The sequence below is a fragment of the Meleagris gallopavo genome, chromosome 16, assembly GCF_905368555.1.
Source record: "Meleagris gallopavo chromosome 16, MGAL_WU_HG_1.1, whole genome shotgun sequence".
Classification (NCBI taxonomy): domain Eukaryota; kingdom Metazoa; phylum Chordata; class Aves; order Galliformes; family Phasianidae; genus Meleagris; species Meleagris gallopavo.
Window position 1 is genome coordinate 13,564,497 of NC_139419.1, and position 27,160 is coordinate 13,591,656.

At 56.6% G+C, this 27,160-nt stretch overlaps 1 protein-coding gene across 2 annotated transcripts; it reads right to left on the bottom strand.

Moving 5' to 3' along the window:
• Positions 1-92: 92 nt before the first annotated feature.
• ABCA3 (ATP binding cassette subfamily A member 3) lies at positions 93-27,009 on the bottom strand. Of its 2 annotated transcripts, none has more exons than XM_085237856.1 (31): positions 26,886-27,009; positions 22,543-22,635; positions 20,333-20,640; positions 18,392-18,519; positions 18,101-18,266; positions 16,795-17,054; positions 16,084-16,200; positions 15,405-15,525; positions 14,680-14,853; positions 13,812-13,993; positions 12,526-12,672; positions 11,796-11,925; positions 11,284-11,438; positions 10,810-10,965; positions 10,291-10,501; positions 9,823-9,973; positions 9,109-9,207; positions 8,302-8,494; positions 7,164-7,467; positions 6,609-6,882; positions 5,977-6,181; positions 5,654-5,873; positions 5,276-5,434; positions 4,533-4,705; positions 4,202-4,336; positions 3,888-4,082; positions 3,169-3,356; positions 2,902-3,072; positions 2,617-2,804; positions 2,460-2,533; positions 93-2,096 (listed from the first exon to the last, which is right to left on the bottom strand). In XM_085237856.1, the coding sequence occupies exons 2-31, from the start codon at positions 22,602-22,604 to the stop codon at positions 1,965-1,967; spliced, it is 5,178 nt and encodes a 1,725-aa protein (XP_085093982.1). In that variant the 5' UTR covers positions 22,605-22,635; positions 26,886-27,009; the 3' UTR covers positions 93-1,964. The 2 variants fall into 2 exon arrangements, with proteins under 2 accessions (XP_085093982.1, XP_085093983.1); XM_085237857.1 differs by having other exon boundaries at positions 20,333-20,597; positions 26,886-27,003.
• Positions 27,010-27,160: the final 151 nt, after the last annotated feature.

Consider the following 27,160-nt stretch of genomic DNA (forward strand, 5'->3'; position numbering starts at 1 on the left):
TGTCCTGGCTACTCCTTCTGCAGGAGCCCAGAGCAAGGCACGCAGGGTAGGAAGCCGCTCGCTGAATGTGAAAAAAGCCAGAAAACACCCACTGGAAAAAAAGGGAAGCTTTATTCTTGTGGTGGGAACAACTGTACTGCAGCCTGGCACAGCAGCCACAACCCTTTCCCAGGCGGTGCTGCAGGATGGGCACCACAACAGGTAGCAACAGCAGTGCTGCCGGGTGACTGTGCCCCAGTGCAGCAAGGCCCAGTGCAGGCTGGTGCTACAGCAAAGAGAGGTGCTGGGCTGCCAGGATGCAGGACTGGTGGTACCCAGGTGCTGTACCCAGGGCAGGATCCCCCATAAGCCCACACAGCCTCCCTGCTCCTACTTTCCCACTGCTGCCCCTGTGCAAGGCAAAGCCCCAGCAGCCCTGCTGCGTCCTGCCATTGCCCTATACACAAGGTCCCAGCCTCCCTGGTGGACCCAAGAGAAAGCAGCATTGCTTTCCTTGCACTGCTCTCCCACATCACCCCCCCACAGCACAGGGATGCTTGCAGAAGGCACAGTCCTCGTCCCAGGGGCTGTGCTCCCCTGCTGGCTGCCTGCTAATAACCACACACGTCGTGAAGATCCGGGGAAACTCTTAGTAACATGATGCACCATCATTATTTTTAAACAGCATTAGGCAGAGGGGAAAAAAAAAAAATGGAACAGGAAAGGATGATTCAGTTACAGGAACGGAACAAAAACCCAACCCAAAGGACACCCCAACCCGACAATGCAATCACAGGGAGGGAATCAGCACCCCCTGCCATAAATATTAATTCATTTAGTATGTGCAATTGTGTGTAGTACTATAGTGCAAATAGCTCTGCATTGATCACGGAGCAGCTGGAGGGAACTGCCCGCAGGTGACACAGGGACCAGTTAGAGACAGATGAGAACCAACCAACACGTACAGAAAACAAACAAACAGAAAAGCAACGCAAATGCTGGGGAGACATTGAAAATAAATCCTGGGTGCTGCCTTAGGGCACTGTGCACAGCCAGGGCAGTGTGGGGTGGGGGGACAGGGAGCAACGTGGGCAGGGGCTGTGCTGCAGTGCTGCAGAACACGCTGCAGGGCAGTGCTGTTGTTTAAACCTATAATGGATGCAGTGCCGAGCCAGCACGCTGCACCTCCAACCATGGCTGCCCACACACGGAGCCCCGGGCTGTGATTCATCACTGCCAGGCACTGCTCCATTAGCACAGCCCCTCCCAGCACAGCAGGGCTGGGCCAGGCTCCCTCTGCCCCTACTTTTGAGCAGCGGGTGCAAGAGGAGCTCCTGAGGTTCCCTTTTGTCACAGAGCCAGGCACGGTGGCACCAGGGGTTTTGGTGTCAAGGGAACAATCAGCATATGCTGCTTGTGCCAGCTTCCCTTCTTGCATCTCCATGCCATTAAGGCTGGTATGGGGGTTTTGCGTCCCCTCCCCCTGGCACAGTGCATCACCATGAACCCAGCAAACATTCTGGATCTAAGCTATTGGACGGCATCCTGCTAAACCACAAGCAAACCACCTCACAGAACACAACTCGACGTGCGCGTGGAGACCACAGAGCCGCTTCCCACTGTGCGTGACGAGGGGCAGGGTGGGGGGACACGGGGACCTGAGGCTCCGGCGCAGCCTGCAGCACCCAGCCACCCCTTCCCCTGCTTTGAGGGCTTTTCTTTTTGCCACAGATGGGGACAAACGCGGGTGGAAGTGGCAGACACACAAACTCATTTACACGTGTGCGCTGGCAGCTGCTGCACACGCAGCCCTGTGCTCCCAGTAGCAGGAGGTACGACTCCATCCTCTCCCCCCTCCCCAGTGAAAATTTTCTTACATTTATACATTATTTAAGACACACGCTGATATATAAATTACTGTCTCTATATATACTATGTATAGGCGGCGGGGCCAGTCCGTGAAGGAGGACGTGAAGGGCTCTTGCTCATTTCCCTCTGTCCTCTGTGTAGTGTTGGAAGCGGGTGAAGCTCATGAAGACTTGCTCCAGGGATATCTGGCTGACCGAATAGTCTTCTAAGCGATACTTCTCTTTGGCTTTCTCCAAGGCCCCAAAGACCTGCAGGGAATGGCACAGCAGCACCAGTTACTGTTAGGTACCCACAGCGTGGGAGCCAAGCTTTCCCCATGGAGACCATGGGGCAGGGTATCCAACTCCATTAAGAACCACGCATCCCCTGGGTTGGGGTCCAGCAGGGAACGGCAAGGCTCAGACCCTGCAGGCTCAGGTGGCTCTGAGCCCACCCAGAACCAGCACTGTGCTTCCCAGGAGGGAGATATGGGTTGGGAAGGATACAACAAGCAAACACAGCCCTTCCATCACCACCGAGCCTTTGGAATGTGCATGTGCAGGAAAGCGGCCATTCCCCCTCCTCCCCTCCCTTCTCCTCCCACGTATCAGACGTGCTCCAGCATCCCTTACCTGCGCCCAGCTGAGGTTCTTGTTGGTCAAGTGGTAGTGCACCATGCCCTGGTGCTCGTGCTTCAGGACACTGCCTGCGAGAGACCAGCAGAGAGGGGCTGTGAGCTGGGAAATGGGGGAAGCTCACGCACACACCGTGCCTAGGAGCTCAGGGTACCTGGGAAAGTCTTCTCCACGAAGGCCTTGAAGGCCTGCAGCTCGCCCTCCTCATCAGTCCGCGTTTTGGCCAGCAAGGTGTAGCCACTGCCAAACTTGCTCTTCAGGTGCTGGGGGCTGCCCAGACACTTGAACTGCCCGTTCACCATGATGGCCAGCCGCGTGCACAGCGCCTCGCACTCCTCCATGCTGTGGGATGGGAGGGAATTGCTCAGCGGGGAGGGGGCAGCAGGACCCCCAGCTCCGAGTGACCAGCCCTGGGGCCGGGCACTGCTGGGACACTCACCTGTGGGAGGTGAAGATGATGGATTTGCCACACTCCCGTGTCCGAGTCACTGCGTCCCAGAGCAGACGCCGGGCCACGGGGTCCATACCAGTGGAGGGCTCATCCAGGAAGATGACGGGGGGGCCACCAATAAGGGCAATGCCAGCACTCAGCTTCCGCTTGTTACCACCGCTGTGGGGAGAGAGGGGAGCACTGAGCACAGGAAAGCCAGGCACGGCAGAATCCCCCGGCTGGGGGGAGCTTTCACTTCCTGGAGCCTCCTCTCACCTGTAGGTCCTGACAAGCTTGTCGGCGTGGGGCTCCAGCAGCAGCCCCCTCAGCATGTTCTCCACGCAGCTGCCGATGTAACGCTCAGGGATGCCCCGCAGCCGGGCGTACATGCTGAGTGTCTCACGGCCCGTCATGTGCTCCAGCAGGGCATCAAACTGAGGGCAGTAGCCGATCCGCTGCTGCACCTGGGGGCAGGAGGAAGCTGAGGGGTTGGCTCAGCTGCAGCTCTGCACTGGGAGAGGCCCTGGTACCCATGGAGCTTTGCTACAGGCTTAATATCACAGGGTGCTTAGGGTTGACGGAGATGCATGCGTCCAGGGATTGAATCAAAATCCTGATCCATGCTCGGGGTGGTTCAGTTTGTGACTCATCTCTGGCCTTGCCAAAGGGAGTGGGCAATTCTCCGCTGTCAGGGGTCTGGAAATCTCACTTGCCACCATCTGACTGTGAGCTCTAGGTCGCATTTTCCACATAGCCATTTAGAGAGCTAAACAGTTTTAACAAAGCCTTTGCCACCCTCACAAGGTTTGTGAGATTTCCCTTTGTTTCATATCTGCTAGTCTCTTCTCCACAGGACTGCTTTCAAGTGACCAGATTAACAGGGAAAGCTGGGCCAGATCATAACACCACATCCCCGGTGCACCACACTGCCCCTGGCACCTGCAGCTGTGCCCTCCCCAGGGGCACAAAGTAGGACACAATGCAACCCTCAGTACCTTCTTGATGTTGGCCAGAATGCTGTGGCCATCCACAAAGGCATCCCCCGATGTGATGCTCTCATCACCCGTCAGCATCTTGAATGTGGTGGTTTTGCCTGCTCCATTGAAGCCAAGAAGGCCAAAGCATTCCCCTTTGCTGACTGCCAAAGAGATCCTGTCCACTGCCAGCAGGGATTCCCGGCTGTCGTAGACCTGAGGATGGCAAGGTGTGAGCATGCTGCTCACATCACATGCAAGGCATCTGAGGGCACAGCAAGGCCAGCAGGCTGTGCTCACAGCACGGTGCTCCAGAAGGGCCACGTGCTCCTCACCTTAGTGAGCTCCTTGATGACCAGAGGGCTGCTCAGTGATGACAGCAGCTCTGGTGGTGACTCCAAAACCTTCTTCCTCTCATCTGCCACATCCCGGTCCTCAGGCAACACAGACACACTGTTCAGCAGTGCCACCTAAGCACAGGTGGAAAACCACTGTCACCTTGCTGCTGTGGGATCAGCAGCTTCATCCAGCCAGGCACTCCCAGCTCAGGCAGGGGCCACTTGCTCCATCAGCCCTCTCTGGATGGGGATAGCCCTCCCATCTCTGCCCTCCCACACATCCCACAGGATCTCCCCACGCTGCTACCTCCCACAAGCTTCAGCTCACCCATCTTCGCCGCCTGCAGATGCCACAGACCAAAGTTTTCAGTCTCCAGAGAAGGTTTGTCTCAATGAGGAAGAGGAGGAAGAGGAAGGAGAAACCCTGGATGGTCAAGGAGGTCAGGTATCGCCCGATCCCAGGCGACTCCCAGGAAAAGTAGTTCACCTGATAGCTGATATCTGGATTGGAACAAAGTCAAATCAATCTCCACTCCAGGGAGAAAAGCTTCAGAGAAAGCTGGGAGTTATGCCAGCCTCAGCTCCACCCCAGCCCACACTGGGATCCCTGCCCACAGCTCTTTCCAGCACTTCTCCCTAGAGGATTCAGCTCCTGACCCCAAGAAGATGTGCTCAGTGGAGGCACATAGAGGAGATAGAAGATCTATCAGGACCACGACTGGGTTTCCTTAGCAGCTCTATGAAACCTTCCTTATTTTACGTTTTCCTCCAAATCAGTAGTAAGAAAAGATTCCTTAACTAGATTGCTATCACCATCAAATGCTCCTTCTGCTTTAAAATGTCACTTGGAATTACTGCCCAGGCTGGGTTAAAGGCCCCGTGACACCACAGCCACCTATTCAGGTGAGCATCTCCTCCCCAGGCACTGGTAGGGAATGCCAAACCCCCAGCCCTGCTGGTCCTACACCAGCCTTTCCAACACTCCCAGCCCCCTGCCCACCCCACAGGGAGCCCAGTGTGGCTGCAGAGGAGGAGGGATGGGCAGCAGGGGCAGGCGATGCGAGGACTCACTGAATGCCTTGCATATGAAGATGGCTTCAACAGAAGAGGTGCAGAACTGAATGAACTCATAGTTCTGGTAGAAGTCACTGATGCACTGACCCAAGCAGTAATTGGGTAAGGTGAGAAAGATTTTATCCAGAGTTCTGGAGAGGTCCACCAAGCCCAACTCTGAAAGAGGATCAACAGATTGAATTTAGAGAAAGACCTTATATATCTCAGAAAGAGAACCAACAAATTTTGTCATGCTTAATTGTTGAGAAGAGACTGTTTCGGTTTTTCTGGTGTATGGGTCAGTCCCAGGATCTAAGTGTGACAGAGTCCTCTCAGGGGCTGTGTCTTCTTGGTGGCAGCAGGGTGCAGGGCTGGGCAGGGAGGGCACTGACCCACCTGGGATGCTCATGATGGTGACAGCAAGGAAGGTGGCTGTGCCCGAGAGGATGTTGAAGATGGTGAGACGGGTGTAGGCTGTGGCTGCCACTGAGAAGAAGAAGCTGAGGAGGTACATAAGGGGGATGATGGCCCAGCCATAAAGGAGGAAGATCAACATCACATCGACGAGGTGGCTGTCTTGGGTGAAGGCTTGCACATCAAAGGCTTGGAATATCACCTGGGGTGCAGCAACGTGAGGAGAGAGCACGTTTGTCTCGAGAGCAAATGATGCCACCCCACCTCCTGTGACAGGAGGGATGAGGCTGTCAGAGGTGACTTACCAGCATCAGAGCACACGGAATGAGGAAGTTGATGATGTCCCAGAGCAGGGCTGACAGCCAGAAGTTGACCACGTAGACGCCGCTGACAAACTGGACATGCTTGGCCTTGATGGCCCGCTCACTGACCAGCAGGAGAGCAAAGGTGCTGGCGAGCGAGGCCATGCCGTACAGCAAGTTGATGGCGATGGCAAACCCGGTCTGGCCTCTGCAGGGGAGCAGCAGCAGTGGTTAGAACAGCAACAGTGTGACAGACCAACGCTGAGGCTACGTGAGGGACAACACAGCTGCACTGCCCCAGCACACCACCCTGCCATGGGATGCACAGCCACACAGCTCCTCTGCTGTCCAGCAGCTCTGAGCCCTGCAGGGAAAGGGTCCCCAGCCACAGGCTGTGAGCTTCTAAAAGGGAACCCCCAACCACTGAGTTGTGTGTGCTGAGCCACAGGCAGCCAGGCTTAAGGCAGGTCAGTCAGCCACACGGCTTTACTATCCTGACCTCCAGAGCGCAATCACAGCCACGCTGAGGTCTGAGAAACTCGTCTGAGTCTTCCACCAGCACAACCAAGCCAATGTGTGCCAAACACATGTTGTGAGCCCTAGCAGGAACCCAAGCACCAGGCAAACAGACTTACTCCATGAGCTGGTCCTTGGCCTTCTCGGTGATGTTGCGGGGCTGAGGGTAGTTGGTGACTGTGATGGAAGCGTTGGGGCCCATCAGCACCCTGAAGACAGCGTTGTCAGCCAACATGAGGGCGGTGGCTGGGGAGTGGTAGGCCTGGTTGTTGAACAGTGCGGTGACCACCGTGTGGTTGTCAACTCCTTCGAAGGAGGCAGCGGCGATGTAGTGCTCATTGAAGGCCCCCCCCTCCTCGGATGCTCTTGAGATGAGGTACTCCTCCAGGCCACCTGCAGAACACCACTGCTGTTACAAGGGGACTCCAGGCAACGGCAGGTGATCGAGGCCAACTGGAAAAAACCCCAGCAGCACCCACCCTTGGAAGTGCTGCCCTAACGGTGGCCACAAACACAGCGCTACAGAGAACACGGCTCTGCCCAGGGGAGAGGGGCAGGAGCCAGCTGCGGTACCCCCCGTGCAGGAGATGATACCTTAGGATATGCCGAATGGGATCCAGCCCTGGCAGGAAAAACCCCCACTGAGCATCACCCAGTGCTCTGCAAAGCCTCACCCGGCACCTCCAGTGGCGACTGGTGCTGGGCATCCAGCAGCTCCACGTACTGCTCCGCCAGCTTCTGCGGCAGCCCTGAGGCGGTGGGGACGGAGAAAGGCACGATGGTCTGCCCATAGGGCTCCAGCGTCAGCCTCAGCATGGAGGAGTCCCTGGGCCCCGGGAAGGTCTTGGCCACGATGAGGGCGAAGGCAGTGAAGATGAGAGGCACGAGGAACTGCGCTGCCACCATCTTCCAGTTGCGCCAGCTGTACATGGCTCGCTTCATGAACATGGCGTAGAACTGCTGGCAGCACAGGTAGAACTGGGAAGGGAGAAGCCAGGTCAGTGCCTGCCCTGCCACCACGGGCAGCCATCGTCCTGCGTGGCTCCTGGAGGGCATGAGCCCAAAGCCCCCTCCCTGTTCCCTCCTCTTCCATCAGTCTGCAGCTTGCCTCACCACCTGCTTGCAGCAAAGCAGTGAGCAGGATAGTTGCTTGATCAGCTTGATTTGGGCAGGTCAGCTGCCGAAATCCATAGCTTCCCAATGGGAAGCAGGCACTTTGGGGGCTAAGGTGTTAAAGCACCAGCTTTGGACAGGACCTTTACCTCTGCTCGAAGCTCAGCACTGGAAGTTCACAAATGGGATTGGTGCAGCACAGCAACATGCCAAAGCAGCCAGGCTGAGACACCCAGCCCATACAAACAAGTACTTTCTTTGCTTTTTAAACCACAAACATCTTTCTCTTTTTCTGGTTGTAGATATGCCCTTGAGAAGGACAAGGCAACTTATCACAGGCGTGAGGCAGCAGGCCATGAAAGGCCCAGCGAGGGAAGGAAGATTGTTTTTCTCATCTCCCCGCTGGAAATGCCAAGGGATTTAGCAATAGCAGGTGATAAACGAGCAGGAATCATCTGGATATCTTCAAAACAAGGCATCTCTAAGTGAAGAATTAACATAAAAAGGATAGCAGAGACCCACCCCAGCAACCAACCCCAAGCAACTCTTGAAACAACGTGCACTGAAGTTTCAGAGTTCACTTCTACATTTGCAACTTCCAAACTACACAGGGTCAGACTGGCCACAGGCAGATCCGTACAGTAAAACCAGAGAGGTCCCAGAGGTGCCATTCCTGTGGCACTGACAGCCCCCACTCACCCCAGTGTTGAGCTTGATGCTGGAGCAGTCCTCTGTAATGAGTGCCCCGCTGTCATCTGTCATGTCTGTCATCCCACTCAGGCTGCTGGAGTCGTCCATGGCCCAGTCGTTGGAGCGCCGCTCGTGCTGGTACTGCAGAGCAGGCAGCTGGATGGCCTGGATGTCCATGCTGGAGTCCACCAGCTTCCCAACCCTGTGCCAGGATGGAGAACAGATGGTGAGACACCAACCCAGAGAGGATCAAGCCGGAGGAACTAACCTCAAGAGACAAAACCCACACGTGCACGTACAGCTCAAGTGCAGTTTGTGCCAGGTTGAGCCTTCAAACCTTCCTTCCCGTCCCCAAGCAGCAGTTTTTCTCCCAGGGCATTAAGACATAGAACTCTGTAAAAGGCTTACGGGAGGAGGGTGCTGCCTGCATGAAGCTTCTTCCACAGCTGCAACTGTGGTTTGGCTTTTGTTCTTTTAATACAATCAAAACTCATGTTCGTTTTTTGCAGGGAAAGGCAGAAGAGGAGCTTAGTGGGACTTCACACTCACATTTGGACTTCATGTTTCCAGCCACAGACCCCAGCCCAGCCCACACGCTGCCCTGATCCCAGGCCCACAGCCCTCATGAAAGCTCTCAGAGAAAATGATTAAAGCACGCGGGTTGTGCTGCCAGCCCTGAAGGCACCCTGAGCACCTGCTTCCAAGGACTGACCCTGAGATGGAGGACCCAGCTCCTCCCCACGTGCACACTGCTCCTCCCACCAGCTGGACCACAGCCCAGGTCCCTGCTGCCACCCAGCCCTGCCAGCCCCCCACCTCAGGAAGACTTCCTCCATGGTGGTGACCGAGGCCCCATAGCTGGCGATGCCCAGCTCCTCCCGCTTCAGCTCCAGCTCTGTGAATAGGGCCTCAAACCTGCAAGGACAAATGAGGTGTCAGGTTTTGCTGCTCGCCCTTTCTGCTGGCATAAGGCCAGCTCCACCAGGCAGAGCTCCCCAGCTTGGAGACACCACAATGATGGCTTAATGGACAGCAGATAAAGCTGCACAACGTGGCATCCCGTATCCCCAGGCCCTGGATTTCAGCCTAGTTAGAGGAGATAAAGAGATCTTACGATGCTCTGGGTACTGCTTCTGCAGCATTAAGCCCCCTCCTCCCCCCAGGAGCAGATTTCAGGCTCCATTTTCTGCTGCTGCTTTTGCACAGGTAGCCTCAGCCATCCTTATTATACCACCCTGTCCAGAGACTCATGCTCCCAGCCTCCCAAACTTCATCCCATGCAGTCACTGCATAGCAGGCATGCTGGCAGGACAGCAATGCACCAGTAGACTCGAGAGAGGACTGCGGTGAGAGGAGGAACCAGGCCACTTTCCCAGGACCAGCACTGCAGCTGTACCCTCGCATGCCCCCCTGCACCTTCCAAGACGTGGAAAGCAGCTCCTATTCCCAGCTAGCCCATGATTATAGCAGCCAGGCCTCAGTGTGCACAGGGGGATCCACGCACAGAGGGAGGGCAGATGATGCTGTTACCTGTGAGTGCTCTCTTTGGGCAGGATGAAGGACAGCTCTGCCCCAGCATTGCTCTCCATGGTGGCGTTGGGCACGTACTGACAGATGAGGCGGGAGATCTCCCCCAGGTTACAGTACGGCTCCTTCACCATCACCATGTGGTACCCCGCCCCTGGGAAGAGGGGGGAAAGGAGTGTAAGTCACAGCACAGCCTAGGCCAGCCATGGCAATGAGGTGCTGGAGCACAGAGGGGCTGCTGAGCACCACAGGGCCTTGGTGGCTTTGCACGGGCTGCAGGGAACGCAAAGGCCAGTGAGAAGGGCTGAAGACAAGTATAAAGCAAAGCCTTCTGCAGCACAGCCAGCTCTGAGCAACTAGCTACACGGCTGTGAGGAGTGAGCGTGGGTTCCAGCCTCCAAACAGGCATAACAGCATGAAGGGGAGGGCAGGAACAAACACTCTAGCACAACCTGCCTGCTCTTTCCTTACCATATTTACGTTTGAGGAAGAGGGAGGAGCCGCAGCACTGCAGCTCGCCCTTGGCCATGATAGCTATGCGGTCCCCCAGCAAGTCAGCCTCATCCATGAAGTGTGTGGTCAGCAGGATGGTGCGGTTGCTCCTCTGCTGCTGGAGGAGATCCCAGGTGGCCCTGCGAGAAGCTGGATCCATCCCCGACGTTGGCTCATCCAGCATCACCACCTGCACATTGGAGATGAGCACTGGTCAAGAGAGGCACAGCAGTGCCAGGGATCTGCCCTGGATCCAGAAGCCCTGAGCCCCTGACGTGCATGCAATGGTCTTGTCTGGGGGAGCACCCAAGCAGCACAGCTGCTCTGGAGCTCTGGGGAACGGGGCTCAGAGCTGTCTCCTTTCATGGTAGTGCTCTTGCCTCCTCCTTGCTGCCACTGCATCTCCACTGGCCCACAAGCAAGGGACAACCTTAGAGACAAGAGCCCATGCTGGCCCCAAGAGAAGGATTCTCAGTGAATCCCACAATGGCTGCTTGCCTTGGAATCCCCGATGAGGGCGATGCCAATGGACAGCTTGCGCTTCATGCCACCAGAGAGCGCCTTGGTCAGCGAGTGCCGCTTGTCCTCCAGGTTGAGGATCCGCAGGATGTGGTTGATCTCCTCGGGACACTTGGAGGCTGGGTATCCCTTCAGCTGCCACACGAAGGGAAGGAGGTTAAGTACACTCACAGTGGCAAGCATCCCCAGCAAAGACCCTTCCCACCTCATCAGCCTCTGGCTGCTGAACCCGACCACAGCCCCCACTCCACGCACCCTCCTGCATCCAGACAGAAAGGCAAGGCAGTACAGAGATGGCCTCTGCCCACCCTCTGGGCATCACCCCCAGCCTGCATGATGACAGACCCGTGAGCAGGGCGTGCTGCCACTCAGTGAGCCCCATGCTGCCCACCCACCCACCCCAGCGCTAGCTTTGCATGCACTGCCAGGCAGTGCCCCCAGCACTGGACTCACTCCTGCATAGAAGTGGAGGTGCTCCTCCACTGTCATGTTGTCGAAGAGCACGTCGTGCTGCGGACACAGCCCCAGGCTCCGGCGGATCAGAACCATGTCCTGTGAGATCTCATAGCCATTGATGTACGCCTGCCCACTCGTTGGGGAGTACAGACCTGGGAGGAGCGACCCATGAGCTTGTGTTGCTCTGCCAGGCAGGCTGCAGCAGTCAGCCAGGACACAGAGGTGTCAGACTGCCCTGTGATCTGCACAGGCTCCGTCCCAGTGTCATCCTGGGGCCGATCCCTCAGCTCCCTCCATCTCTCCAGGCAGCAACACCGCTCTCAGCCATCCCCATCATAACATCCACCATCTGACAGCTCAGTGAGCCCAGGGTGCAACAGGGAAGAACAAAACCCCTCCCCAGTCTAAGAGATGAGGCACAGCTCTGCTCCCCCAGGAATGCCACCAGCCCTGCCAGCAGGACCCAAGCAGCTGCCCCTGCCAGCCCCACGGCAGGACACAGCCCCTACCTGTGAGCATGGACAGAGTGGTGGTCTTTCCAGCACCGTTGTGTCCCAGCAGGACAGTGATCTGCCCTTCATACATATTAACCGTCAAGTCCTTCACTGCCTCTTTTGTCTTGTTTCCCACTTTGAAGACCTGTGGAGATCACATTAACAAGTTGATGTTGTATTCACAGTGAATGCTGTCAGGTCTGCTCCCTCTGCACCTCCAGGCAGTGCAAGGCCATGACAATCACTGGGGTTGGCATCAGACAGCAGTGTCCAGCAAGCTCAGTGCAGACATCACCTACTTGCGGGTACCAAACTTCAGTCCACAGCTAAAAGATGCTAGCTCTGGGAAAGATCTCTACCCACACTACAGGGCCTGAGGAGCAGAGGCAGCAAACAATGGGTAAGCTCCCTGCAGGTGGAAGCGTTCAGAAAACCAAGGACATGATGCAACGGGCAGTGCTGCTGTGTGGGTGAGCATACACCAGCCTGGGACTGCTCTTCCTGGACCACCACGCTCCAGCACTGCAGGGTGAGGCTGCAGTGTGCCCACAGCCTTCCAGGGCGAGGATCAAGGCGTGCTGCAAGCCCAGGGTGCTGCGAGGCTGCTTGAAAAACTGTAGCAGGAAAAGACCTGAGTTGTGCTCATTGCAGAAGCTACGTGGCCAAGAGCTGCTCTAATGCAGAGATAGCACTGGGGGGCACAGGACCAACATCTGCCTTAGTGCTTGTGCTGTGAAGGTAATACCTTGGAAAGGTGCTTGATTTTGATCCCTGACACGAGGTCAGCAGGCTCCTCCTCAATGTATTGGCTCTTCAGGGCTTTCTCAGGGTCTTCCTCCTCCTCCTTCTCTTTTCCAATGACAGTCCTGGGTTGCCCACACCAGTAGGAGGGCTGACAGGAGAAGACAGAAAAACCCTCAGGCACGGGCCCACACCAACCCAGTCCCCACTGCTCTCCCCACAGGTGCCCTTCCTGGCCCATCAGATGCTGAGCAGCGCAGGCAGAGTAACCAGAGGGCAGAGCTGCATCTCCTGCCATCCCCTGGCTGCCTCTCCCTGTGACTTTTCCCTGTCATCATTTCCACAGGAAAGGTCAATGTGGCAGCAAGAAATAGAATTGCTCAGGGAGAAGCATCCCAGCCGGAAGAGCCTGAAGAGCAAATGCAACAAATAACCATTCCAAAAAACCTTGCATCCTGTAACAGAAATGGGCTAGAGCCCAGTGCTGCAGTTTCACCCTTTTGGACCTGGCTTTCTAAGAATGATGGCAGCACACTGATGTGCCCAGCACAGGGCAGCACTGAGCTGCAGCACGGTATGACTGCCTTCCAGCCCACGGGGCTTTTGGCAGACAGCTGCATTCCTGCTTCACCAAGAGCTCTGCACAAGCCTAGCTACAAAAAGGGAGTTGAAACCATGGTGCAATAAGGAATTTAGAGAGAAGGAGGAAAAGCCTCCCAATGCTTACACAATCAGAAGTGTTGCTGTCACTGCGGCTCAGGGGATCCTGTCACATAACAGTGACAGGCTGAGGATGACACATCAGACCTGGTGATGGCACTGGGCTGGCAGTGACAGCAGCACAGTTGACGGGTGACAACCTACAGCCATATCCCACCCCTGTGGCTGCTGGTGATGGCTCGGGGCAGACCCAGCCAGACCTCACTGCTCAGGGCAGTCCCAAGTGACCACCTGCTGACTTCCAGCCCAGGCTTCTCTCTAGTGCTGGATGAAGAAGCTAATGCTTTTCTCTCATGTTGGGGGCATGGAGACAATGTTAGTAACACCACGTGTACGAGGAAGTGTTGGGACAAAGACTTAAAGCCAAGAAGACCTGCAAGATGTACTTCACAGCCAAAAAAGCTGACTAGATCATTCTTTAATGAGGACACATAGCAAGCACCTCAAATTCTGGAAGCTGATAGTGCCACTGTTTCACTTTAGTCTGACCTGCTGCATAGGCAAAAAGCAGGGAACATCATCAAACCATGCCATAAGCCCTGCTGGGAGGGGTGTTTAAGCAGTGCTTACCGTCAGGAAGAAGTACCAGGGCTGAGGCACGCCGTACTCCCCTGGGAAGACAGCCTCCACATACCAGGCCACCAGGCCATAGAGCACTGAATCCAGGAGCAGCATCCCCAGGACTTGTGCCAAGGTGAAGTTGTCATCCACGCTGACAGGTTTCATGAGGTCCCTCCACTGGATGCCAGTCCCTGCAGGGACACAGGACACTGCTCACCTCTGCGGAGGGAGCTCGTTCATCCCCAAGAGGATGGAGCAGAGCAGAGTTCATTCTCAGGGCTGTAAGATAGCACTGCCTGTTCTAACTCACTGCTCCACAATGAAAGGCACACACGTGGCCCCACAATATCCATTTCATACACGTAGAGAAAAAAAAAGGAGCAGAAGCACACTAAAATCTCAAGGTTCCCACTCCATCCTTACACATCTTCCATCACACCCCCTGCAATTGCCCTGGGAGAAACCATCTCATCTGCAGTCACTGCCCCTCCACCCCTGCAGGCTCCTTTCAGTGACACTGCTCTGCAAAAACACCGCCTTTGTTGGAGCAAACAGCAAATTCTTATTGACATACAAATTAAAGAAAAACAACAGCAAAACAAAAAACCAACACAAACATTGGAAAGAAGGAAATGCAATTAATTAGCATCCTTCAGAAGAAAACTAGCTTTGCCATCAAAGGGACTGGCAATATCCCAGGCCCCATTTCATGACTGTCAGACACATGGGTTCAGAGGGGCAGAGCCCTGGTGCTGCTCAGAGCTGCAGAGCACCCAGCAGTCGCCTCTCCCGCTCTTGCTCCATCTCTGCCAAACTTCCTTCTGCTCCTCACACTGCCCATCCAGACCCACCCTGGGAGAGAGGCTCTTGTGCTCACCTTTTCCTTCAAACATGCCTATGAGCTGTGCTCCCATGGCCATGGCCACGTTGGAGATGAGGCAGGATGCCAGCTTCTGGCTGTGGGACATCAGGTCGTAGCGAGGCGAGATGAAGAAGTAGGGAATGTAGGAGAAGAAGTACAGGAAGCCTCCAGCAGCAGCTGCAATGTTTGCTGTGAGCACAGAGAAGAGCAGGAGGGGAAACATCAGCCACACATTGGTGCTGCTGAGTATTTCTCACCAGCTTGCCACCCTTGGAGATCCAAGCTTTTGTAGGAGCTGTGGTTACAGGGGGATGATGACTCGCCCCAGCCCCAGGGCAAGGCTGAAGTACCAACCCCACAGTCAGCAGTGGAGGAGGCACTCAGCCCAGCCTAACCCAGCACTCCTTGGGGTCACAGCAGGTGAATGAGGCCCCAACACATGAGCTGATGTGGTTTGAGAAGTGACAGTACACACATCTCCTTCCAAAGCATTGTGTGGAAAACGAAGCCAAAAGAAAGAAAAAAAAAAAAAAAAGACAGGACCCTCACTCTGCTGTCATAACAAGTTATTCCACACGCAGCAATCTCAAGCAGCTCTGGAGCTGGCCCTGCTTTGGATGCACCACTGACCTCCCAGTATCCCCAACACCCAAATTAATCCACAGTTTTATAGCACAGTTCCTGGGGATGGCGTGGTTGGCAGACCCAGCCCTGCAAGGAGGCAGGCAGGGAGGACTCACCTCTGGAGAAGAAGGTGCTCACCATGAAGTTGAAGGAGATGGAGGAGATGGAGAAGATGGCGAGGAAGGTGAACACCAGCGTGGGGTCACTGCTAGTGAGCACAGCTCCTTGTTCACTCACCTAGAGAGAAAAAGCAGTTACCTCTGCAGCAGGCAAAGCTGGCCATGGCTGCAGGCACACAGGGGCATCCCATGCCTGATGGTCTCTGTGGTTAAAGACAGATGTAGAGGCAGGTAGGAACACCCAGGCCTTCTTAGAACAGTCCAGAGGGAGGAAATAAGGGCTGTCCCCGTGCAGGGTCTATGAGGACACTGTGCTGTGCACCTGGACAGCCACCTCGTGCTTCTTGTGCCACGGGTGCACAGCGAGGGCAGCCTGAGTCCCCTGAGCAGGTAGTGCTCAGCAGTGGGACAGGTCTGCTCCTCCTGGGGGAGGAACTGCTGGCAAAGGCAGCTTTGGGTGCAGGGTTGTCAATTCAGCCCCTTGAAGCCAAGAGTGACTGAAGTGGGCTCTCAGGTACCCTCTGCAGTGCTCAGGCTCTGTGCACTCAATAGCTCCAGGCTCCGAGGTACATGTATGAGGTCTGAGTCACTGGTACAGACCAACCTGTGACAAAGGAGCCCTGCTGCCCTCGTGCCCCACCAGCACAGAGCTTCTGGCCTGAGGAAACAAACTCACCTTGACACAGAAGAGCACGGTGACAAAGAACACAGACACCAGCAGGAAGAGGAAGAACATGAGGAACCAGGCGCTCCAGTGCAACCAGTTGCTGAGGCCCATCATGTGCATGTATTCCTGTAGGGAGGTCACACTGTCACCCTGCCTGCACCCACACTTCCCAGGCAGGGGGATGCAGGCAAAGCAAGGGGAGGTGGAGACTCTCATTGGAGTGGTACTCAGGAGCTGAGCTGAACCCAAAGCACAGCAGGAGGGGCTGGCAGCAGAGGGGGCAGGACAGCCTGACCTGGCTGCAATGACCACTGCATCAGTTGAGCTCCCTGTTGCCCCCTCCCCCCCCACAAAAACAAACACACATACACACAAAAACACATACATAGCACAGAAACATGGATTTCTAAATTTAAAAGGCCAAAGCCTTGCTTCCCACATGCTGAACTCCTGCATCGGCCAGAGCTGCTCCTTGCCAAGCCACCCTTCAGCCTGCAGTCTGGCCAACTGCTCCTGGCAGCAGGATTAGCAACATTCCTCCAGGGCTCTGCTAACCCACTGCCAGCGTGCCTGCCCACCTCCATGTGCTGGCTCCAAAGCCAACAGGGATTCTGTCGTTGCCTGGCTCATTTAAGGGGTGCAAAGTACCTGCAGCAACAGCAGTGCGAGCTGCCGGTCCCTGCCCATCACGCCACAGGAGGTGTGCAGCCCCAACGTTACCTTCAGCTTCTTCTCCTTCTCGTGCACGACGGCACGGACGATGTTGAGCGAGGTGTAGGTGAAGCTGAGCATGAGCAGCAGTGGGAGCTGGTTCTGGATGGCGAGGACGAAGAGGTCGTTGACATAGGACGGGTAGGGGAAGCGCTGCACCACCACGGTGACGTTGTCCAGCAGGCTGGTGGCAGAGCTGTTGGTGTGATACTGCATGATGGCCCGATCCACGGCATGCTGCACCGCCAGGAAGCCCTCCCGGATGTAACCTGCGAGGCAGCAAGACAGGGAATACAAACAGGCACGTGTTCCTGGGAAGCAGAGAACAGCACAGCCCCTTTGGAAGTGAGGCAGCTGTTACGGGAGGGACTTCTGGGGAAGAGGAGCAGGAAATGTTAAAAGAGCTTGTGAGAAAAGCAAAACCAACACGGCTACCAAGGCACCACCGCTCCAGAGCAACTGAAATCTTCAGTAATCATCATTTAAAGGCAGGGGGCAGGAAACCTCAACATAAACTACAAGCTTTCTGCATGCGTGCTTTTGTTTTCCTAAGGACAGAGATTCTCGGTCATCTTTAGTCACCAACACTGCCACTGAGCTGAGCTCACACGTGGTCCTTTTTTGGGGTATATTTTGGTGAGGGAGAATATAGCCCATTACTGACACATTTGGTTTAAATGTTTTGTGAAAGCAGTGAAAGATTTTTTGTTTTTTAACTGCTCTGCTTTTATTTGGGATTTCTGCCACTTAAAATGAAGCTCAGATTCTGTTTAGAAAGCTTCAGATGAACATTTTAAGAGGTGGTTGCTTAAAATGAACTGGACAGATAAGGAAAAGGTGAGAATATGTAATCACTAACAATGTTTTTTATTAATTTGCTAAGCAAATATTGTAATGAGGGAACTGACCTTAGCTTCTGGTCACCCCACCCTGCAAAATATTCGAACTAGGAGATATGGTCCTATTGTTCTCAAGTCTATTCACACCGATGAGCGAGTCTGCCTGCTCTCTCAATCCTTTTCTTGATGTCACTGTGGAGCCAGATGGAAAACTGGGGGAAATATCCCCCTTGCAGCCACAGAGGAAGCTCCCAGGATTGAGAGCTGGGCTCGCCTGGAACCAGTGCCAGTTCCTGCAAGGCACTGCTGCCTCCTGCTCAGTCTGAGGTTTGGCTTTCGTTAAAAAGCTGTGCCCAAACCGCAGAGCCGAAGCCTTTAAATAGCATGAGAAATCCTAGATAGTTTGGACTTCTACCATTCAGAAAGCATTCAAACAGAGAGAAGAGCACCATCCCAATGCCTCCCGACAGCCCTACCCGGCGTTCCGCCATCCGCAAACTTGGCCTCGCGGGGCCCAGGCAGCTGGAAGAGTGGGAAGAGGTAGCTGGTGTGCCAGTCCCGGTCCAGGTTGGGGTTCAGCCCCGTCTGCTCACTCCGCGGCGCGTTCCTGGGGCTGTACTTGAAGCGCAGCTCATAGTCCACCTGCCAGGAGAGCACCGATGGCCGCCTCAGGCTGACCGCCAAGGCACAGACCTGGGTTACGTCCGCCCTGCTGCTGAGCTGCTGGGAGGGCTGCACGCAGAGCGCCCCGACCCCGCACTGCTCACCTGGAGGGGCAGCGGGTCTGTGCCGTGGCTGAAGTGGTGTTTGAAGATGACAGCAGCCAGCACGCTGCCGGAGCGGTTGTCCCGTCGGACGTAATCCTCAAACTCTCGCTCCGAGGCGAAGCCTTGGGCTGTGGGGCAGGAAAGCTGTGAGCAGGGTGTGTGTGGGCACAGAGCAAAGCAGTGCTGTGCTCCCAGCTGTGGTGCTGGGCAGGAGGGATGCGCCCCAGGCAGAGCTGGAATGTCCCAAATGTGGGAGGTGGGGAATCCGTGCGGGACGCAGCCCTGCCATCCCCAGGGGCAGAACCAGAGTCCTTAGAGCTGGAAGGGAGCTTTAAAGACCATCTAGTTCAACTCCCTGCAATGCACAGGGACACCACAGCTGGATCGGGTTGCCCAGGTCCTGATCCAGCCTGGTCTTGAAGGTATCCAGGGTTGGGGCATCAACCACACCATGGGGCAACCTGTCTCCCATCCACCACCGCCCTCACTGCAAAAGACTTTTTTCTTATATCCAACCTAAATCTTCCCTCTTTAAGCTTGAAACCATACCCTCTTATTCTATCACCACACACCCTGATAAAGAGTCTGTCCCCTTCTTTCCTGTAGCTCCCCTTTGGATACTGACAGAGGGCTCGCAGCCTTCTCTTCTCCATCTGCACATCCCCAGCTCTCAGCCTGTCCCACAGGAGAGGTGTTCCATCCCTTGCATCATTTCTGTGGCTTTTTTCCAACAGCTCCGTGTCTCTCCTGTGCTGAGGACTCCCCATCTGGATGCAGTGCTCCAGGTGAGGTCTCACAGCACAGAGCAGAGGGGCAGATCCCCTCCCTTGCCCTGCTGGCCACAATGCTCTGGATGCAGCCCAGGATACAGTTGGCTGCCCAGGCTGTGAGGGCACACTGCTGGCTCGTGTGTCCAGCTGCCACCCACCAGTACCCCAGGTCTTTCTCAGCAGGGCTGTGCTCAATCCTTTCATTCCCCAGCTTGTATTGGTAGGGAGGGCTGCCTCAATCCAGGTGCAGATATTGCAATTGGATAAGTTGAACCTCATGAGGTTCACCTGAGCTCACTGCTCAGCCTGTCTGGGTCTTTCTGGATGGCATCCCATCCCTCAGGTGTGTTGACCACATCCCACAGCCTGGTGTTGGATTCCTTTCACATCATCTTCAGTTTTTGAAACATGAAGTGCTAAAATGTTCTGGGCAAGGAAATTTCCAAATGCTTCATTGTGAGGAAGTGACAGCCACTTTCAACTATTTTAAGGCCATAATTTTCTAGATAGAAACTGTAACAAGATGCGACAAAAACCAGAGCTGTAGTTCTCGTGAAACAAAAATAAAACCGTTGCCTTGACATTTTGACAAAACTGATGCATCCTTGGAAAAGAGCATCTGCACTACCAGCAGACAGCGATAGGACAGAGGGAAATGATTTTAAACTAAAAGAGGGAAGATTTAGGCGAGATGTGAGGAGGAAATCCTTCACTCAGAGGGCAGCACTGCTGCCCAGAGCTGTGGGTGCCCGTGGCCACAGATAGGCCTTGGGCAGCTGAGCTGGGGGGCACAGCCCATGGCAGGGCTGGGGGGGCCCTTCCAACCCAACCATTCTGCAGTCCTCTGATGTATCCACATAAAAATTCATTAGAGAATTTCCAGCCAACCCACCCATTCCCAGGGTGGAAGACGGATTGATGAGGTATAAATGAGTCCCGTTTGGATGCTCTTTTTCCAAACCTCATTTTTGCTTTACCCAGATGCTCCCTGTAAGACCAGGCTGCTGGGCACAGCTCTGTTCTGGGCACAGCTCTGTTCTGGGCACAGCTCTGTTCTGGGCACAGCTCTGTTCTGGGCACCTCAGCCCTCAGAGTGCTGCTGCTGCTGCCCCAGCACTCAGACCCTAAAAGCATCGGCACCCACTGAGCATCTCTGCACAGCTCTGCTCACCTCGGATGCTGATGGGCAAAGCTCTCTCCACAGCTCTGGCGATGCTCTGCACGGCGCTGCTGTTGGAGGGGACGTACGCCAGCTCCCAGGGGTTGCCGGGGTGCCGGCGGTAGAAGAAGCCTGGCAGGTCATCCACGGACAGGGACGGGTAGATGGTGGCATTGGGGTGGCTGACGGAGTGCACCCGGTGCCTCAGTGCGATCAGGATGGCAGCAAACAGCAGCGGCAGGCAGATTTCTATGATGGTGACCAAAATCTGACGTTTCTGAGGAAAAGCCGGGAGGGAGGGGTGGAAATAAATGTCAACCCTGGAAGAAGGGAAAGGGGATCCCCAAAATCACCGTGCACCTCAGAACGCTTCTTGAATCTGAAGCTCAGTGGGGGGCAGCCAGTCCACAGCAGCTCCCTTCCAACCCAACTACTCTGTGATTCTATGGCTGTGCTCCACTCTTTGGCCCCCAGTCCCCCCGGGGGCTGCCACCCAGACACTGCAAGCTTTCCACTATCTGCTAAATTGCTCAGCCCGTGTGTTAAATAGCGTTTTAAGTGGGCTTTTCCATGGCTGCTGGCAGACAGCAGTGCACCGCTTTGGGAGCTCAGCCCTGTGGGGGATGGAGGTGGCTGCCATACAGAGCAGCAGATCCACGTTGGCCCAAACACCGGAGGGGAAATGGGACACTGGGTGCAGCTGCACCCCCTGTGCTTCCTCCTGCAGCACGAGCTGCCAGCACCCCAGGTTATACACCTCACCCAACCTCAACCACTGCAGCTACAGCTCCTGAGGTTTCTCCACACGTGCCCAAGGCCAGCGAGCCTCAGTGGGAACCTGGCACTGCACGTGCTGGCAGAAGCAGCAATGCCAAGCTCCAAAGGCTCCTGCTCAGACAGCAGCAAGGAGCACTGCAGCCTCTGTCCGCCACAGCTGGGACAAGATGGGCACAAGCAGCACCAAAGAGGTTATCTTCCCATCTTGGCCACCTCCGCAGCTTGCTGCCCCTCCTCCCTGCCTCCACTCCAAAGCTGTGCTCCAAGGCAGCTCCTTCAGATCTGCAAACATCAACCCCTCACTGGTGTTGCACATTAAGTCAAAACCTCACAGGCTCTCTACAGAGTGGGGAAAGGTTTCATTTTTCAGATGGGAGGAAAACAATGAGCAAGCTGGGCATTCGGCTGCTCAGTCTGCACCTCCTGCTGGGCTACGGACCCGAGGGGATCAGTGACCACAGGGCACCACGCCAGCGAGAGCAGCACAGCTCCAAGTAGGAGCACAGGGTCAGCCCCAGCACCGCAGCAGGGCTGGCAGGGAAAAGGAGTGTTCCAAAGGCCACGCTCATAAAAGCGAGCATTGCAGATGTCTGATGGTTTTATAATGCAGCTCTTGCAAACCAGCTGCCTTCTGCTGATTTACAACCAAATTAACCCTCTAATAGCCCCTTGGACTGCCTCCAGAACAGTTGCCTGACTCCGTGAACTCAGCAGCTAGCACACATTTACCAGCATAGCCTGGTGCTACTGCACAAGTCACTCAAACTGCCGTGTTTCAGAGGCAATGGGGACACTCATAATCATATAATCATACCCCTGCCTGCTCTGAGCAAGGTGTGTCCTCATCCCTGGGCCCAGCACCCAGCTTCACAGCACAGCTGACAGCTGTGGAGCTCCATGCCTTCACCAGGAGACATCTTCTCCCAAAGGCTGAGCATCCAGGAGCATCTGCAGCCCCTTCACGTCACGGGGGGAGGCCAGCACCTGGGCAGCGAGCCCTAAGCTCCCTAAGCCCCTTACAGCAGCCAGCTGCCATGCACAAAGCTGAGATGGGAGTAGATGCCAGGATAGTAAGGTTTAAAGCAGCCCACGCATCCCTAAAAGCTGCTTCTGAGGACAGCACAAACTAATCGAGAAAAACCAACCAGGTCACAGTAGGTTTACAGCAATCACCACCCCCAGAGGATGGCAGAGGGTTTGTGAGAAAGCTCAGAAAGCCATTGTCACACAAGAGAGCACGTGGGTAGTCCTGCGTGTGGGAAATGAAGCTGCACCCAATAAAAGTGAGGGCAATGGTGAAGTGTGGATGGGAGGGGATGGGGACAGAGCAGCAACGCCTGCTCATCCCTCCCTGACATGCAAACACAGGAACCAGGATGCTCTGCAACCTCTGCTGAGTGACATTTCGTGGTGCCCAGGTGCCTGAGTGCACCGTGCCAGCCTACCTGCAGGATGTAGTTCTTCCAGAGAAGCAGCCCAAACTGCCTGAGAACAACCATCCTCCCATCGGACGGGGATCGCCGCCGCTCTGCAGGACTCTGTGGAGAGAAGAGAGCAGTGACCAGCGTGCTTCAGACCAGAGCTGCCTCCCCATCACGAGGCCTCACAGCCTGGCAAGCTGCTCAGCCCCAGGCTCACTGCTGGGGAGGGTGGGGCAGAGGATGCTGAGTCCCACAGATCTCTCTCTGCCCACCCATCTGCACCCCTGCGGCAAGGCAGGAGCCACAACACGAAACCCCCCGTGGTGGCATGAGCAAAGCAGCCTCTCAGTGCATCCAGGAACATCCCCAGGCCCCAGCGGCCAGGAAGGCAGCTGTCCCCATTCCCAGCCTGATGTCGCAACAGCTGGTTCAGCCCCACAAGAGTGGAAAATAACTCCACTGTTCCTTCCTAAGGGTCATTAGGAGCCCTCAAGAGCCAGAGGCACCGTGGTTCCTGGTGCTGCCCAGTCCTGGTCCACAGGACTCTGAGCAGAGAGATATGCAGTGAGGGAGCTGCTGGTTGGAAACGCAATCTGTGAGCACTGAGATGTTGTGGTCACAGAGCCCAGACACACACGGGACACTGCAGCCACCACGCAGACTGTGACACTGCAGTGGGCACAGCAGGAGACAGCAAGCACGCTCCTGCCCCATAGCTTTGCCCCAGCACTTCCACTCACTGCTGGGGATTGCAGGGAAGCTGCTGCGCAGCCCTGGGACCCACATCAGGCAGCTGCAACCCCTGTAGGGGTCCTTTACCCAGCCACAGGCAGAGAGACGTGTTTGTTACAGAGGGGGAGCACAGAAACACAACACCCGCCCTGACGAAGGCCACGAAACCTCTTATAGCCCATTAACGTGGGGCTGGTTAAGATTTCAGGCTGCGCCCCCGCTTCCTGCATTGCAAAGGCTTCACAAGTGCTGCTTGTGCAATGCCAGCAGTGCTTTTCCCGAACAAACCCTCATGCCAGATGAGAGGCAAGGGTGAGAAAAGGTCTGCGCCCTGCAGTGCTGCACCCCAGAGCCCTTCCCTTCTCTGGAGGAACCTGCAGCCCTCAGCCAGCCCTGAGCACTGAGGGGCTTCCCAAGGAAGTGCACCTGCCCAGCAGTGCTGACCTCGTGCTGCAGGACAGAGGAGAAAGCACAGCCCTGCTCACAAACTTGGACTGTGCAATACACCAATCATCTGCTGCAGAGCCCTCAACCCACAGCTCTTTGTGTCAGGCAGCTGAATTCCCTTCAACTCATCACATGCAGCAACTGGGATAAAGAAACACAAACCACAAAGCCGAGGGCAAGAAACTCTCAAGCCAAATACCGTCAATGTGCAGCTGAGAGCAGCAAATCCCCTTCCCAGAGCCGTGCTGCACACACACACACACATCACCTACCAGACACAGCACAGGAGATGCTCAGCAGCACATTTCCAGCTCTGTCAGCACGATGTCAGCTCCCCAGACCCCACCAGCACTGCCAGCCCTGTGCAGCTGCCCATGCTCGGAGCACGCAGCGCTGTGCGAGCAGAGGCAGCCAGGTTGCTTTCAGCAGATGCTGCACAAAAGCACGGCTTGCAAACACAAGGCCAGCGCTGCCACACGGCCTGCAGGTGCCAGGCAGAGGGAGCGAACCCTCCGCGGCGCTACGGCTGAGCCAGCTGGGCCACAGGAGGAGGGAGAGAGCCCTGCCAGTCCCGCAGCCTCACCAACAGTCGGCTGAGCAGGAGCGGCCAGCGGGAGAGAAGGAGGGAGGGAGGAGAGGCGGGCTGCAGGCACGGCCCTACGGATGAGGAGGAGGAAGAGGAGGAGGAGGGCAGTGCTGGGGCGCAGATCATCACCTCCCATTGCCGAGCGATGCGCTCGGCTCCAGCCGTGCCAAACACGAGCAGTTCTGGAGGTCTGGCTGCAGCCAGCGAGGGATGCCTGCATGTCACAGAATCACATCATAGGATGGCCTGGGCTGAAAAGGCCCACAGTGCTCATCCAGTTCCAACCCCCTGCTGTGTGCAGGTCCCCAACCAGCAGCCCAGGCTGCCCAGAGCCACATCCAGCCTGGCCTTGAATGCCTGCAGGGATGGGGCATCCACAGCCTCCTTGGGCAACCTGTTCCAGTGCCTCACCATCCTCTGGGGGAAAAACTTCCTCCTAATATCCTACCTAAACCTCCCCTGTCTCAGTTTAAAACCATTCCCCTTGTCCTATCACTACCCATGTCACAACGTGCCATCAGCACAGCTCCAGCAGCTGGGTGCTGGGTGGGATCCGTGCAGCTCTGCAGGTAACACAGTGAGCACCTGTGTGCCCACAGCCCGCCCTCCATATCCAGTCCCTGACCCTGCTGAAGCATTCTGCTCTGCCACACTCTTTACCATCCCCAAATCAAAGCCCAAATGCAACCTCTGAGCAAAACCCACCAGCCTTATGAGATGCAGAAGACTCCCACAGCAGCGAGCAGCAGCTGCGCTCGTGTGTCCTGTGCTGTGCAGTAAGCAAGAAAAAGCAGAAGAGGTCTGCTCCAGCAGCACAAAAGGCACCTCAGGTACCACCCCTTCCCAGCAGCAATAGGGAAGGAACAGCGAGGGGACTTTTCATCCTACACCATCTCATCTCCAGGGGCCTCTGGTCCAAACGTACCCTGGGAGAAGATCCCTCTGCCACAGGAAAGCATGGGACTCCCCCAGCCCTCTCCAGTTCTTGGCCCACGCAGCCAAGCATGTGGCTGCACCCCATGCACAGCCAAGGAGCAGAAACCTCCATCCTGCACTTATCTGAGGGGCATCGGGAGCTAACTGGGGGGAACTGAGACCCTCTGTGCTCTGTTTCTGAGGCTCAGCAGTGTGATGAGGGGCTGCAGCCCCTGACTTGCATCCCTCCTGTGGGCATCACGGCTCCCAGGAAGCACCAGGCAGCTCTCAGTAACACCAACACTGTGCAGTATCAGCAAACTTCATTACGGCCAACCATTTTTCCACCCTAACGAGTGCCCCAAGAAAACCTGCACTGAACCTTCCATTCAGCACAGAACAAAAGAAGCTCAGTTACAGCAGCGGCTCCTCTGACAGACATGAGTGTGAATCCCAGGTTTGGAGGACCCACCGAAATGAATTTTTCAACCTAAGGGAAAGCCTTTCTTTAGAAGGCACTCCCTGGCCTAGAGCATAGTGCCCAAAGGATCACAGCACAGCTTTGGTTGGAAGTGATCCTGGAGATCATCTGCTTCCAACTCTGGGAAGGGGACACACAGCCAGTGTCTGTGAGAATCCTAGAATGGCCTGGGTTGCAAAGGAGCACAGTGCTCATCCACTTCCAACCCCCTGCTGTGTGCAGGTCACCAACCAGCAGCCCAGGCTGCCCAGAGCCACATCCAGCCTGGCCTTGAATGCCTGCAGGGATGGGGCATCCACAGCCTCCTTGGGCAACCTGTTCCAGTGCCTCACCACCCTCTGGGGGAAAAACTTCCTCCTAATATCCAACCTAAACCTCCCCTGTCTCAGTTTAAACCATTCCCCCTTGTCCTATCCAGGAAATAATCTCCGTCCCTCTGCCAATAACCCCCTTCTGCAGTGCTGATGGATGCTGAGCCCCACAGCTCAGCTCCCCGAGCTCCATGCTTGCAGCGGGGCACGGCCAGCAGCACCGGGCAAAGCCCACGTGTGCCCGCAGCCGGCGGTGATTTCAGAGCTCTCGCCGCATTTTTGCTCCTCCGACGCACCGTCACCATAGAAACTCAGCCTGGAAATGGCAGACGCGGCTTTTTTTAACCTTCCCCCGGCTCGGGGAGGGAGCATCCACGGAAGACGGGCGGCAGCGGCCGCGTCCCCAGCGAGGTCTGCCCGGAGCCGGAGGCGATGCGGGAAGGGAGAGGCTCAGCGGGGAGCACCGAGCGGCTCCCGGCACAGCCGCGCAGGGCCGCGGCAGCCTCAGCCCCGACCGCTGAAGGAGACGCGTTGAGCCACGCAGCGCTGAGCCAGCGGGCGGCCTGCAGCGCGGCCACGGAGCCGGGAGCGCGGGGCCGGGGCAGCGCAGCCGGGGCGGCCGGACTGCGGTGCTCGACGGGCGACGCGGCAGCTCCGCACGGCCGAACCCCGCGCTCGGATCCCGCAGCGCTCGGCCCCCGCCGGAGCCGACCGCGTTCGGGCAATGCGGGTCGCGGCTCCGGGAGCCGCCCGGTACCGAGCGCCGCCTCCCCGGAAGGCCGAGCTCCGCCCGGAGCCGGTCCGCGGAGCGCTGCGGGAACGGAGCGGCGACGCGGGGTCCGCTCGGTCCGACCCGACCCGGCGCCCGTCCCCCGCATCCCGGCCCCGCACTCACCGGCCCCCGCCGAGCGGGCGGCTCCGGCCTCAGCGCCCCGCCGGCCCCGCCGCCATCCCGGGCGCCGCCCCGCGCACGCGCGGCACCGCTGGGGCGGGGAGCGGCTGCGCGTGCGCGTGCGGGCGGTGCGGGGCGGGCGGGGCGGGGGTCGGGCCGAGCGCGGTGCCGTGCCGCCCTTGGCTGCTCGGTGGCGCCGCGGACGCCCGCAGAGCGCGGCCGGCCCCGGCCTGTCAGCCTTCCCCGCTTAGCGGAGAAGCGATTCGTGCTGCTCGCCG

Coding starts and splice junctions, on each gene's coding strand:
- ABCA3 (XM_085237856.1), bottom strand. CDS start 22,604: ATGGGAGGATGGTTGTTCTCAGGCAGTTTGGGCTGCTTCTCTGGAAGA. Junction 11,926..12,525: donor AAATCAAGCACCTTTCCAAG/GTATTACCTTCA, acceptor TGATCTCCACAG/GTCTTCAAAGTGGGAAACAA. Junction 8,495..9,108: donor ATGGAGGAAGTCTTCCTGAG/GTGGGGGGCTGG, acceptor ATCCTGGCACAG/GGTTGGGAAGCTGGTGGACT.